The sequence below is a fragment of the Myotis daubentonii genome, chromosome 3 (assembly GCF_963259705.1).
Source record: "Myotis daubentonii chromosome 3, mMyoDau2.1, whole genome shotgun sequence".
Classification (NCBI taxonomy): domain Eukaryota; kingdom Metazoa; phylum Chordata; class Mammalia; order Chiroptera; family Vespertilionidae; genus Myotis; species Myotis daubentonii.
The window spans coordinates 78,683,294-78,695,658 of record NC_081842.1 but is presented as its reverse complement, the minus strand read 5'-3'; the positions used below and the strand labels follow the sequence as shown (position 1 = coordinate 78,695,658).

Here is a 12,365-nt window from a genome sequence, read left to right as displayed (position 1 = left end):
GTCTGGGGACCTGAGACTGTGCCCTCTGCCAGTTGGGGCTTGACAAGGGTGGGGCCAGCCGGGTCTGGATCATGCCCAATGGGGTGGGGCCGGCTGGGTCTCGCGTGATTTTGAGGTGCTGTGGGTGGGCGGGGACTTGTTGTTGGATCCTGTGGTGTGCTCCAGACTCTGATAGGAGGAAGATTTTCATATACATTTTACTAATTTTCTTTCATCTCTGACACTTCTATTATAGAGAAAGGGCAAATAGCAATATTAAAATATTTCCTCTAACTAATCCCCTTTTATAAGTACCGCATGCTAACCGATTGCACCACTGGAGTTCCTAATTAATCCCCTTTTAATGTGCACGAATTTCATGCACCCGGCCGCTAGTTTATTTAATAAATATCCATGTACCTACCAAGGTCTGGCAATTGCTATGCTTTATCATTCATTCAAAGTCCCACAGTTTGAAAAATCTTAGGGCAACAAAGGGGTCAGGAAATTATAGATTTCCTGTGTGAGCAGAACCATCTGGATGGAGCCCGGTCCAAGTTGTATCTGCCACTGTCTGTGTTGATATGGATTGTACTGAATGAGAACTCAATTCTGATACATAAACTTCCACAGCACATGATTCACAGACCTCTCAGGCATATTGGCAGTTTTGATCCCCTCAATTCTGATAACAACTAAATGGGAGGTAGAATATATTCTTTTGTTGTTATTTGTTTTTGATAATGACATTTGCCAAATAAAACTTTTAGAAAACCTATTTACTTTTTAATTTAGGCCCTGAACCTGCAAAAAATTAGCAAATGCAGCCCTAGAAGGTGTGGCTCAGTTGGTTGGAGCATCCTCCAGTACACCAAAAGGTTGTGGGTTTGATTTCCCGATCAGGGCACATACCTAGGTTGTAGGTTCAGTCCCTAGTAGGGCACCTATGGGAGGCAACTGATGGATGTTTCTCACATTGATGTTTCTCTTTCTCCAAAGTGAATGGAAATGTGTCCTTGGGTGAGGATTAAAAAATTTAAATTGCCCTGGTCAGCGTGGCTCAGTTGGTTGGGTTATTGTCCTGTATACCAAAAGGTGGCGGGTTTGAGTCTTGGTCAGGGCACATACCCAGGTTGTGGTTCTTTCGCTGGTCGGAGGGTGTGCAGGAGGCAACTGATTAATGTTTCTCTCTCACATCTATGTTTCTCTCTCTATCTCTGTATCTCTCTCCTTTCCTCTCTCAAAAAAATTAGCAGATGCCTTAGAAAAAAGATTAAATATGCACTATCAGTCAAACAGGGCATCTTTCTTGAAGTGAATAAAACCAAAAGAATTTTTAGTAATAATATGAATAATATCAAGAAATCAAATTAGTGAAAATAGTCATTAGTAGGGGACTAAAATTTTTGAGTCCTATAAGCATTTGGATTTTGAATTTTGGTTTAACAGAAGAGACTATAAAATTATTAGATTATGATCAATGTTTGAATCTTGGGGTGTGTAAGGAAGTGATATAAAATGATTGGTGATTTTTTGAAGATTGTATATTTGAATAAGTGTTAGTAATGAATATTGGCCTTCAGGAAAAGGCCAAAATGAAAATGGTTGACATCTACAAACATCCTCTTTTTTTTTTTTTTAATCCTCACTGGAAAATATGTTTCATTGATTTTAGAGAGAGAGGAAAAGAGAGAAAGTAAGAGAGAGAGAGAGAAAAACGTTGATCAACAGAGAGAGAGAGAGAGAGAGAGAGAGAGAGAGAGAGAGAGACATTGATCAACACTGGCCAGTTGCCTCATGTACATGCCCTAACTGAGGATTGAACCCTCAACCTAGATATGTGCCCTGACCGGGAATTGAACCCTCAACCTTTTAGGATGGCACTCCAAGCAGCTGAGCTACCGAGCCAGGGCTATAAGCATCACATTTTGAGAGGTGATGTAGCACAGTGGTTGAGAACATGGGCTTTGGGGCTCACCTGCTTGGATCATCTCTTCCTGGCTTTGCTACTTGCCTGCTCTGTGGCCTAGGTCATGTTGCTTAACTGTTCTGAAAGGTAGGGATAATAATAGGACCTACCATGAGCATCTTGTGAGATACTACATTTAGTTGCCTACAACAGTGTCAGCTGCAAAGTAAACTTGTAAGAAATATTAATAGTTCCTGTCTGTTTTGAAGCAAGAAAAGCTTGTTGTTTCCACAGTGGCATTTTCCAAAGGAGATGTTAGGGCAGAAGGATGTTGACTCTTCCTCTGAAAGGTGTCTTGGCACTGTGTCATCATGTGTAGCTGGGCTGCAATCACAAATACTCACTGCTCATGTACTTTTAATACTGTTCATTGTGCATAGAGACCTCCTGAACCTTTTGTATTGTGGGGAATAATTATTTAGACTGTATGTCATTGGCTTGATTCTCTGGTAGTTTCCTGAATTAATATTTGATTGTAGGACCCATGGGTTAAAACTTTCCTTTGAATGGACTGAGAAATAGTGTACTATTAGTACGCATACATAGAATGTGAATTTAAATTGTTACTTGCCTCACAGGCAGTTGGATGAGAAGCTCTTCTCCTATCCTGGGATATGCTGGACAATGCTTATATCTACACATTTCCTTGGTATTTGCCTGCCTTTATTTTTGGCTTTGATAAAAACATGCATAATCAGAGGGAATGCTCAAAAAAAGAAAAATCCCCTTTCCCCTTCTGTACACCAACACCCTCACAGCCATTTCAGATCTTCCTATTTCTGTACAAAGGAGAACAATTTGTAATAAGGGGGAAGTTTGGGATTTCTTTGAGATGTGATGGCAGGAAATGTTACCCATATGGTATCAGGCTAACAAATATTGGGACGTAATTGTGTTTATTGGAACATTATGGTTTATTGGAGGAGAATCTCAAAATATCTATCTCAATTTTTTCTTTTTTCTTTTCAGAATCTAACAACCTAGAACTATCTCAAGGCTCAGGAACTTTTCCTTCGGGGCATTATTACAAAGATCAGTGGAAGCCTAGAAACTTTAAGATACGCCAGTTTAATGACCCTGACAATGTTACAGAATGCTTGCAAAGGAAAGTGGTGTATTTATTTGGTGACTCAACAATCAGGCAGTGGTTTGAATACCTAACTACCTTTGTTCCAGGTTGGTACTTTGCTTTCTGTTTCATAACCTTTTAGACATGCATGAAATCCGCTTTTATGCAGACTCACTTGGGTACTTGAAGAAAAACATCAAGTAAAAAGAAGTTATTTCTTGTCAGACTAAAGAGGTATCCTAACCCTGGAAAGCTGTGTGATCGTTTTTTTTTTTACCAATATTGGGGTTGTGATGTATTGATGGAAGTACTGGGTTCTTGTTGAAGTTTATACCACTGATTAGCTGTGTGACCCTGGACAAGACATTTGCTTCTCAAAGGGGCTTCAGATTTAATTTTTAGAAGAAAAGGAGGAAATAGATGTGACTCCAGAGAGTGAAAAGTTAATTCCAGTTTTTGTTTTGCTTGTATATATATTTTTTTTATTGAAACAGACATAGCTGAGTTCTAGTCAATAAAGCATAAATTAAAAATCAAAAGAAAGGAAGTAATTTGTGTGGCATGAGGGCTTGATGTTGACCGGGCAAGGCCTTCCGTGTGTTGCTTGATTTTTAATTCTAATGATGTAGTTTGGTATTTCCTTTCATATCAGTAATCACATTGTCTTGATCATTTTCTACCATACCCTTTGCAGAGATTTTCACCTGATAAAGCTCTGTAATGGTGCTTGATCTTAATCTAAAGAAAGAATGGTAGATTCAGTTTTTACTAGTATTCAATTTAAATGGGGTTAAATACTAAATAGTAGTGAATTAGGTAGAAAAATCTAGAAGAGGAGCCTGGGACTGCAGGGTGGGGGAATGAAGCCTTTAACCCTCAAGAGTAATATAGCACAACTAGAGGCCCTCGGCCTGGCCTGTGGGGTCCCTCCGCCTGGCCTGAGGGATCGGGCTGAAACCAGCTCTCTCTGCTTTCCCCCAAGGGGTCCCGGATTGCGAGAGGGCACAGGTCAGGCCAAGGGACCCCACTGGTGCACATTTGGGCCCGGGGAGGGATGCGGGAGGTTGGCCAGCCGGGGAGGGACCATGCTCAGTCGCAGCAGCAAACTAACCTACTGGTCAGAGCATCTGCCCCCTGGTGGTCAGTGCACATCATAGCGAGCAGTTAGGCGGCCTTAGCATATCATTAGCATATTACGCTTTGATTGGTTGAACGGATGACTGGACACTTAGCATATTGGGCTTTTATTATATAGGATTTTAGTTTGATGTACTTCTTCAGATTGATTGGAAGCTCCTTGAGGGCGAGGCCTATGAACTCTTCTGAGCATTGCTGGCCTCTAGCCCTGTAGTGGCTCACTGAATAGGTACTTAGGAAATGTTCATTGAATTGGGTCGCCAGAAGTTACTTAGTCTTTTTTCTATAAGGCACTTATAGGAATAATAAGAATATTTAGGAATATGAGACAGGCCTTCTTTCCTCATGGGGCATATTAAGTGATTAGTTGTATAGTTTTTTAGGAGTAACAAGGTATCAGTGATTCCTGGGCTCTTCAGAAGATCTTAGAGGAGCTGGACTTTGAAACACAACTTAGATTCAGGGGAGGAAGAGAAGGGAATCAACTTGTGTTGTAATCTTTGTTATTATTATGACAGAGATAGAAGTTCTCTAAGATATTAACATGATTGTCCGTCTGTGGGGTGGACTACCTCCTTTCTTTGGCCTTTAGCAATAAGAGGTATTTGGTTACACAATAACAAAAAAAGGTATTTGATTACTATTATGTGTTCTTTAAAAAGCAGAAATTATAGCTCTTGCTCTGGAAGAAATATCTGTTAGAACAATAATATGTAAATGTTAAGTTGATTTTTAGATATTCAACAATCAGTGCAAACAGGTATATTTCTTGACCTAATAGAGGTAAACTGATTATTTTGCTTTTGAGTTATAGACATAGGCATAGAATCTATCACTGATATTATTTGTAATATCATGTTTATGGAGTGACTTAAATGATAATAACTATGTTAGTATCAAGGTCCATTGAGGTAAAGAAGGCCAAAGTGCAGTGAACTAGGCATTCCCTTTACATTTGTATTGTACCTTTTTGTTGTACTTTTACTTTAAAAACTGTTCTGAAGCACACCAAGTAAAGAATAATAAAAATATATATGCTTGGTTTGAACATTTTTCTGAATTTGAGTTTCCCTCATTTCAGATTTAGTGGAGTTTAACTTGGGTAGCCCCAAGAAAGTGGGTCCCTTCCTTGCGGTGGACCAAAAGCACAACATCCTGCTCAAGTACCGCTGCCACGGTCCACCCATCCGCTTCACCACTGTCTTCAGCAGTGAGCTCCATTATGTGGCCAATGAGCTGAATGGTATTGTGGGAGGGAAGAACACCGTGGTGGCCATCGCTGTGTGGTCTCATTTCAGCACCTTCCCCTTGGAAGTGTATATCCGGCGGCTCAGGAACATCCGTCGAGCAGTGGTCCAGCTCTTGGATCGAAGCCCTAAGACCGTGGTAGTTATCCGGACAGCCAACGTCCAAGAGCTGGGGCCTGAGGCGAGCCTTTTCAGCAGTGACTGGTACAACTTTCAGCTGGACACCGTCCTTCGGAAGATGTTCTCAGGGATTGGAGTATATCTCGTTGATGCCTGGGAGATGACCCTAGCCCATTATCTACCCCATAAGCTACATCCGGATGAAGTTATTGTGAAGAACCAACTGGACATGTTCTTGTCCTTTGTGTGCCCCTTGGAGACCTAGCCTGCCGTGAAGAGGACTGAAGGAATTACTTTCAGTGACCTTTTCCATCACCTGCATTACAGAAAGTTAATGGATGTCCCTGTGGAGATACGGCCATCATTGATGTGTAAAAAAAAAATTTTAAGAGCTGGACTTTATATAATGACTTGTGAAGAGTTTAGAAAACACAGGTTACATTATATCTATGTATAGGATATTTTCCAGGTTTGACTTAGTTACGGAGAACCATCAACAGCATCCACACACTGATTGCCCTTTTAACCAAAGATGCAAATAAGTGTGTTTCAACTAGGTTCTCCTGGGAGAGGAGATTACTGTGCTAAACAGTGTGAGAAATGTTCTGATCTAAATGGAAGGGACAGTGGAGTGTTTGTAGCTTATCCGGCAAAAGAGATTGAGCACATCAGCACGAGCAGCACCGTTGGTGCCTCTTCAACGGGCGAACTAACCAGGCTTATAATCAGTGGCTCCTGTAACACACTGAAGACTCCCGTGTCTCAGAGTTTCTCTTGATCATCTACTTTTTCTGAATTACTTGAAATGACCAGTGTCCTTGCTCAGAATTTTTAGTGAAATATTTACAATGTCCTGCTTTTATCTAGAAAAAAATCAAAAGGGAGCTATGAAAACAGTATGCATAAAATCTTTGTGTTCAGTTGATATTTGCATGGGGTGATTGTTACTTATTTAATTCAGCTAAACTTTACATTATGAATACTTAGTCTAAAGTAACTACTTTTGGAACTGGAAAAGTGAAGACTGTAAACAGAAACGAATTTTTCTGTTCTGAAATTTGAGCGTTTCAAGAATTGACTTTTATGTATAGAGTGCTATTGTTTATTATAAAGTTGTGAAAAGTATTTCCATCTATTTCAAGTGGGGTTTTGTTGTTGTTGTTGTTCTTGGTATTTTTGTACCAGATGTTAGACTTTGGTCCTTGAGTGTGGCTAAGGAAAGAAATCAGACCCAAGAAACTCAAATACAAGCAAAAATTTATTTACAAAGTAACAGGGGTTGAATAAGTGAGTCATAGAAGAAGTGAGCCAGCTGGCCTATGTGGACTCAGTAAACAAGTTACCGAGGTAAAAGAAAAGAAGGGCCCTTGGATTTTAGGAGAAAAAAAAAGGCAAAGAAAATATGCGTGGGAGAAGGAGGGAAAGGCTCAGGTGTGCTCCCAAGAGAGCCCACCTGGGGAAAGACGAGGGTAGGGAAAGGCACAGGCATGCTGTAGAGTTGGGGGAGAGGGGAGGAGCGGGAACCTTTCTTCTGCCAAGGTACATTTGGGTATTTATAACATCATTTGAATCCTTTGTCTTAAGGGTTTTAATCTGGAGGGCTCAAGGGAGGATCTCAATAGAATATATATCAGCTTTCCAGATGTGTTCTTTCAAGGTCATGGTTGGTGCCAGTGCAGGGGGTCATTAGTCATTGCAGCTGGTCCTGACGTCAGCCATGGTGTCACCCCTGCCTGGCTTTGCTGCTTTTCTAGGCCTGGAGCTGAAACACAACTGAGGCCTACATGTTATCTCTAGTTTGACAGAAACTCTGTCTCTGTGGCTTTGCTCCTAAGATTATTTGATGCAGGTCAGAAGCTCATTGTCTTGAGGGCCTAATGCTTAAGGAAGTAGTCGTGCAAGGGTTTGTATGGGAGGCCTATGAGGCTATTCTCTGGCCCTGCCTTGTTCCTCCTCTAACGTGTCTACCACATGACTAGCCGCGTGCCAGGGAAGGAGAGATCGGGGAGGGTCTGAACCACATGACCAGAAATATGAAGGTCAGGGGGTCTACACCCCATGACCAGCCATATCCCAGGGGCGGAAAGGGAACTCTGGGGCCAAAATCCCTTCATGTAATACTTGTCCTCCCAGTTTTTCCCATTGCTAGGTACCCAGGCTTTCTGCCCTGATGACCTTCTATACCTGACCTGCTTTGCTCGTACCTGCCTAACTGCCTACCATATCATTTTCAATTGGATACCAAAATTAGAAATCAAAATTAATTAGAAATTAAGGTTAGATATTGAATCCTATGACAGGTTTTTCTTGATTTGGGCATAATATACATATAATTCTCTCATGCTTGGAAGTCAAAAGCTGCTGTTTTTACTGGCTATCTTAAAATAAATGGTACTTGACTAAATTTAAATGAGTTTAAGTTAACTTGGGACCATTTAGTAATAAGTACTCTTTTCTTTTTGAGCCACAACAGATTATAGTTCAGTTCTGGTTATCCTAAATGGACATGAGAAGAAACTGCGGAGCCTTTAGAGCTGAAGCAGGTGCGTAAAGCATGGAAAAATACACTCTTAGAAGATTGGGTCAAATAAAATTTTTAGTACTTAAAACAGAAAGTCTAAGATCTTCCTTTCCTAGCCTTGAGGTCCACCTTCAAGTTTATAAAATATGTATCTATGGGAAAAGACTTTTAAATTATCTTCTGAGTTTGAAGAGGACCAAGTAGTTAAATATATTACAATAGCTTAATTTTAATGGTATTTAAGTTTTAGAATGTCTAAGGATCACATGGAATACTTGATAAAAATGCAGAATTAGAGGCTATGCCTCCTGGGAATTATGGAATCAACTTTGGTGACAAGTGCCCAGTTAATACAGATTCAGTAGTGGTATGCTACACTTTGAGAAATACTGACAAAGGGAAGAGGGAAGATAGAACAAGGAAATAATGTTCCTTGTCTGTTATTTAAGGGGCTTTACCCATAACAATTCTGACCATGATCTAATCATGTGGGTGATATTAACTTCATTTTAGAGATGAGAACTGGAGTTTGGGATTTGAACTAAGGCATATGAGAGTCCATAACCCTTTTCAGCTACAACTTGTTGGACTTTGGTAAAGAGAAGTTTTCTTTTTCATGAAAGAAGTTTTGAGCATTTTCTCAAGGATTGCTAGAGATGGCTAAGTCATCATCTCCCTAGGAGAATTTCAAAGAGAGAGAGGACACAGTCTCTCTAGGGCTTTGGAGTGATGCTACTTGTTGTGCAAATGATTTCTTGTGATCTTGTCCAGTTTCTGTTATTTTTTATTTAGTGACTGACATAAGGTCCTAAAGATTTGATGATACAGTTTCTTGAAGTATTCTCAGTCCCTCTTCTAATTTGTCTTTCTAATCTCTGGTGTGGAAGTTTAAAAAAATGCATAAGTGTAGAATTTGAAATGTTATCTAAATCTTTTCCAGAACAATTAAATATATTTTAATTTCTTCTGAAAAGCTTTGTAGGTCAGTACCACATGGTTGTGAATATTAACATGCCATCCAAATAATATAGTTGGTTTTAAATACATATTTTCCATTATAAAGGTAAACATCTTTTTTAAAAATAATTTTCTGTTTTTCAATTACAGTTGACATACAGTATTATATTAGTTTTAGGTATACAACATAGTGATTAGACATTTATGTAATTCACAAAGTGATCATTCCAATAAGTCTAGTACCCATCTGATACCACATACAGTTATTACAGTATTACTGGCTGTGTTTCCTATGCTGTACTTTACATCCCATGACTGTTTTCATCATAATTTTTAAAATCTGAAAGAAAGTCTACACATAGAATCCATAATTGTATGATCTGAATGCAATGACCATTACCATTTTGGTATATTTTCTTTTTTTGGAATTTTTATTCTTTATTGATTAAGGTACTGAATATGTGTTCTTATCCACCCCATTGCCTCCCCCCTATCCCCCCCACTCAGGAATATTTTCTTACAGTTTTTTTTTTTTTTTAACCACATAGCAGTAATCACAGAATATGTAATTTTTGTTTTTTTACCATACAAATATTTTTCTATGTTAAATAATCTTCATAACTTAATTATAAAAGTTTTACCAAAAGTTCAGCTAATGATGTTATTTATACAAGTTGGCCATTATGATTGGACATTGAAGCTTCTAATAAAATATTAAAACAGTGGTTTATATACAATTTAATTGAGTTAAATTATGGATTTTTATTTTGGAACCAGACAGCATGACTATCATTTAGTGGATCTCCTCATATTCTAGAATTCAGATGATTGATTTGGTGCTACTTGTGAAAGGGAAAATCCATAAGACGCTTCTATGCAAATTATATTTTAAAGATGTCATCCTATTAAGAGTAACCTTTCTTTAGCAAATATATAAAAAAGACCTTTGGTGTTCCAATATGATCCATTTTACCATTCTAAACAGCCATTTTCTTATTAAAAACCAATTGACTGACAGTTCCTGGCTTCAGGTACTGTGTTAAAATTCAGATCGATCCATTTGGGTTCTTGACAAGACTAGATATGGTGAGCCTTTACATATTCATATGTTATATGCCAGAGATTAGTCTGCTTCTGGGCCCTGTTGAAGGAAATAGCTATTACTGGGAGAGGTACAGGGAAATAAACATCCAAAGCAAACAACAAAAACAAGCTCTCCCCCCCCCCCCACACCCCCCCTCCCCCCAATAAAAAACACAGGTGCTCAACATTATCTTTGTGGGTCTTGGTAGATTCAGCTTTTTAACAGTCACTTATGCCACTTTCACTATACTTATTCTCTTGTGTTAAGCATTATTCTCCCAAGTGTTTATGTCTGCAGTACCTTCTCGGTGCACTTAGAATGCCTGACCCTCAGTGAGCATTAAATAAGACCTCCAAGGTGCTCTTTTTCTCTTTGGAAATGAGACCCACTCCCTGAGTGCTAGGGGCACCTAGGAATCTTGGGGCAGTGGGGTAGGGCGTGGAAGAAAAGATGGTTTTGAGGACAGAGCTTTATAGGATACAGAAGGTAGAAGCACAAGGTGCACCTCACCAACTGCCGTCTAACCTTTTCTTCAAAGTCCACTTACATTTTAACTTCAAAAAAGTGTGAACTTAAGTGTATTATATTTTGCTTTTAGGTATTTGCATTCAATGAAAGTTAGGCTTCTTTTAAGAAGGCCCTTGTGTTGGGCTAAAGTTTTGAGTACCTGCTGGTATATAACTCTAAATGCCCATTCCTACTGAAGGACCAGGCATTTCCTGTCTAATTATAAAGCTGGATGGTGCCACTTGGGGGTGGGGTGGGGGTGGGGGCGGGAGCTGGGGAGAAAGCAGCACAGAGATTACAGTAGAAAGTGTCCCAGGAGGAAAAGAAGTCACAGTGAAACCAAAAGTCATAGAAGAAATCCTTTCGGTATTGTGCTGTGGTTCATTCTTTTTAAATTCACCCACTCTGCTGCCCCCCCCCCCCCCAATTACGTGATCTTCATGTTACAGGACCACTACTTTATTTGTCGCAGATTCCTTGTCCTTTCATTTGTCAGTGAAGTCCTTTTTTGATTGCCATATTTAAAAAGCTGTGTTTTAGAAAGTCCCCCGCCCGCCGCCCCCGACACACACATTCAGAGGCCATACAGAAAAACTGAAATAAGAGAAGGCGAATCTAATGAGGCAACGCTGATGCCTGACCGTGAATTCACTGAGACATTTTTAAAGGCGTCCCTAAGAAAACTGTTTTGATAGATTCGTTTCTGATTCCTCTGCGTGGTTCCAGGCCAGGTCTTGGAGCCCGCCCTCGAGGGGAATGTCCGGGACGCGAGCCCGTACCTTCTCGGCCTGGGAATTTCCAATATGCAGAAAAAATCCACAAACCCAGCCCTCGCTGCCCCTCCCGCCCCCTCCCCCCGCCCCCCTCTGTGCCCACGCAGCTCCTTTCAGAGGAGGGTTTGCCCGTTTTCTGTATTTCAGAGAACAGTTCCTGCGCTTCCCCGGCTCCGCCCCCGCCCCCCCCCCCCCCACGACCCCTACCCCGCTCTAGAGCCCTATAAAGGGGAGCAGGAGAGGGACTGGCCTCTTGCCATGAGGTCGGGCGCCCAGTTCTTAGAGAAAAGGGCTGCCTAACTGCTGCTGCTTATCATGTAACCTCAAAAGGAAACTAACTGATGCTCTCACGTACTTGGGTTATTATCGCTGATTACAGCTGGAAACTATTGATTTGCCTTTACGTATTTGTATGGCTTGACTCTTCAAAGGTATATTTTTATTATTTGATATTTAGTATGAAAAGAATCTTAAATGCTAAGCCTTTTTTTTTTTCTTTTCCTTTTTCCATTTTCAGTCTTTCCTTTGGAATCACTTTCTGATATCTGGATAAGCATCTTTGTTTTGGGGCAAAATATTGGGGGGGGCAGTTTTTGGGAGGAGAGAAAATCTGGGGTGTGTTTGTAATTTGATAATGGTTATGAATCATTTCTGTTTGCCTTGAAGGCTCAGGAAGAACTGAGATGCTGTTGGAGGAGATGGATGGGAGAGTGATGAAAGGAGCATAAATCTAATGTAACAATTTATCTAGTCAGTGAGAAAGAACAGTGATACCCCAAGGCAGGAGTCTCCAGGTTTGAGTGTGGGTTTAGAGATATACTTTCTCACCAAGGGTAGGCATAAAACTATTCCTTTATGGGAAAATATACCCGAGAAGGTGGAAATGTTTTATTTTTTAAATATTTTTATTGATTTCAGAGAGGAAGGGAGAGGGAGAGATAGAAACATCAATGGAGACAACATCATTGATTGGCTGCCTCCTGCACACCCCATACTGGGGAT

The 12,365-nt window shown here is 40.2% G+C and overlaps 1 protein-coding gene across 1 annotated transcript in view; it reads left to right on the top strand.

The window, feature by feature from the left end:
* NXPE3 (neurexophilin and PC-esterase domain family member 3) overlaps positions 1-7,931 on the top strand; it is a 71,068-nt gene extending 63,137 nt beyond the window's left edge. The window contains exons 5-6 of the mRNA XM_059687942.1: positions 2,918-3,124; positions 5,236-7,931. Coding sequence (XP_059543925.1) covers positions 2,918-3,124; positions 5,236-5,786 — 758 coding nt within the window. The 3' untranslated portion in view covers positions 5,787-7,931. The remainder of the gene's footprint in view (positions 1-2,917; positions 3,125-5,235) is intronic.
* The last annotated feature ends 4,434 nt before the right edge of the window (positions 7,932-12,365 follow it).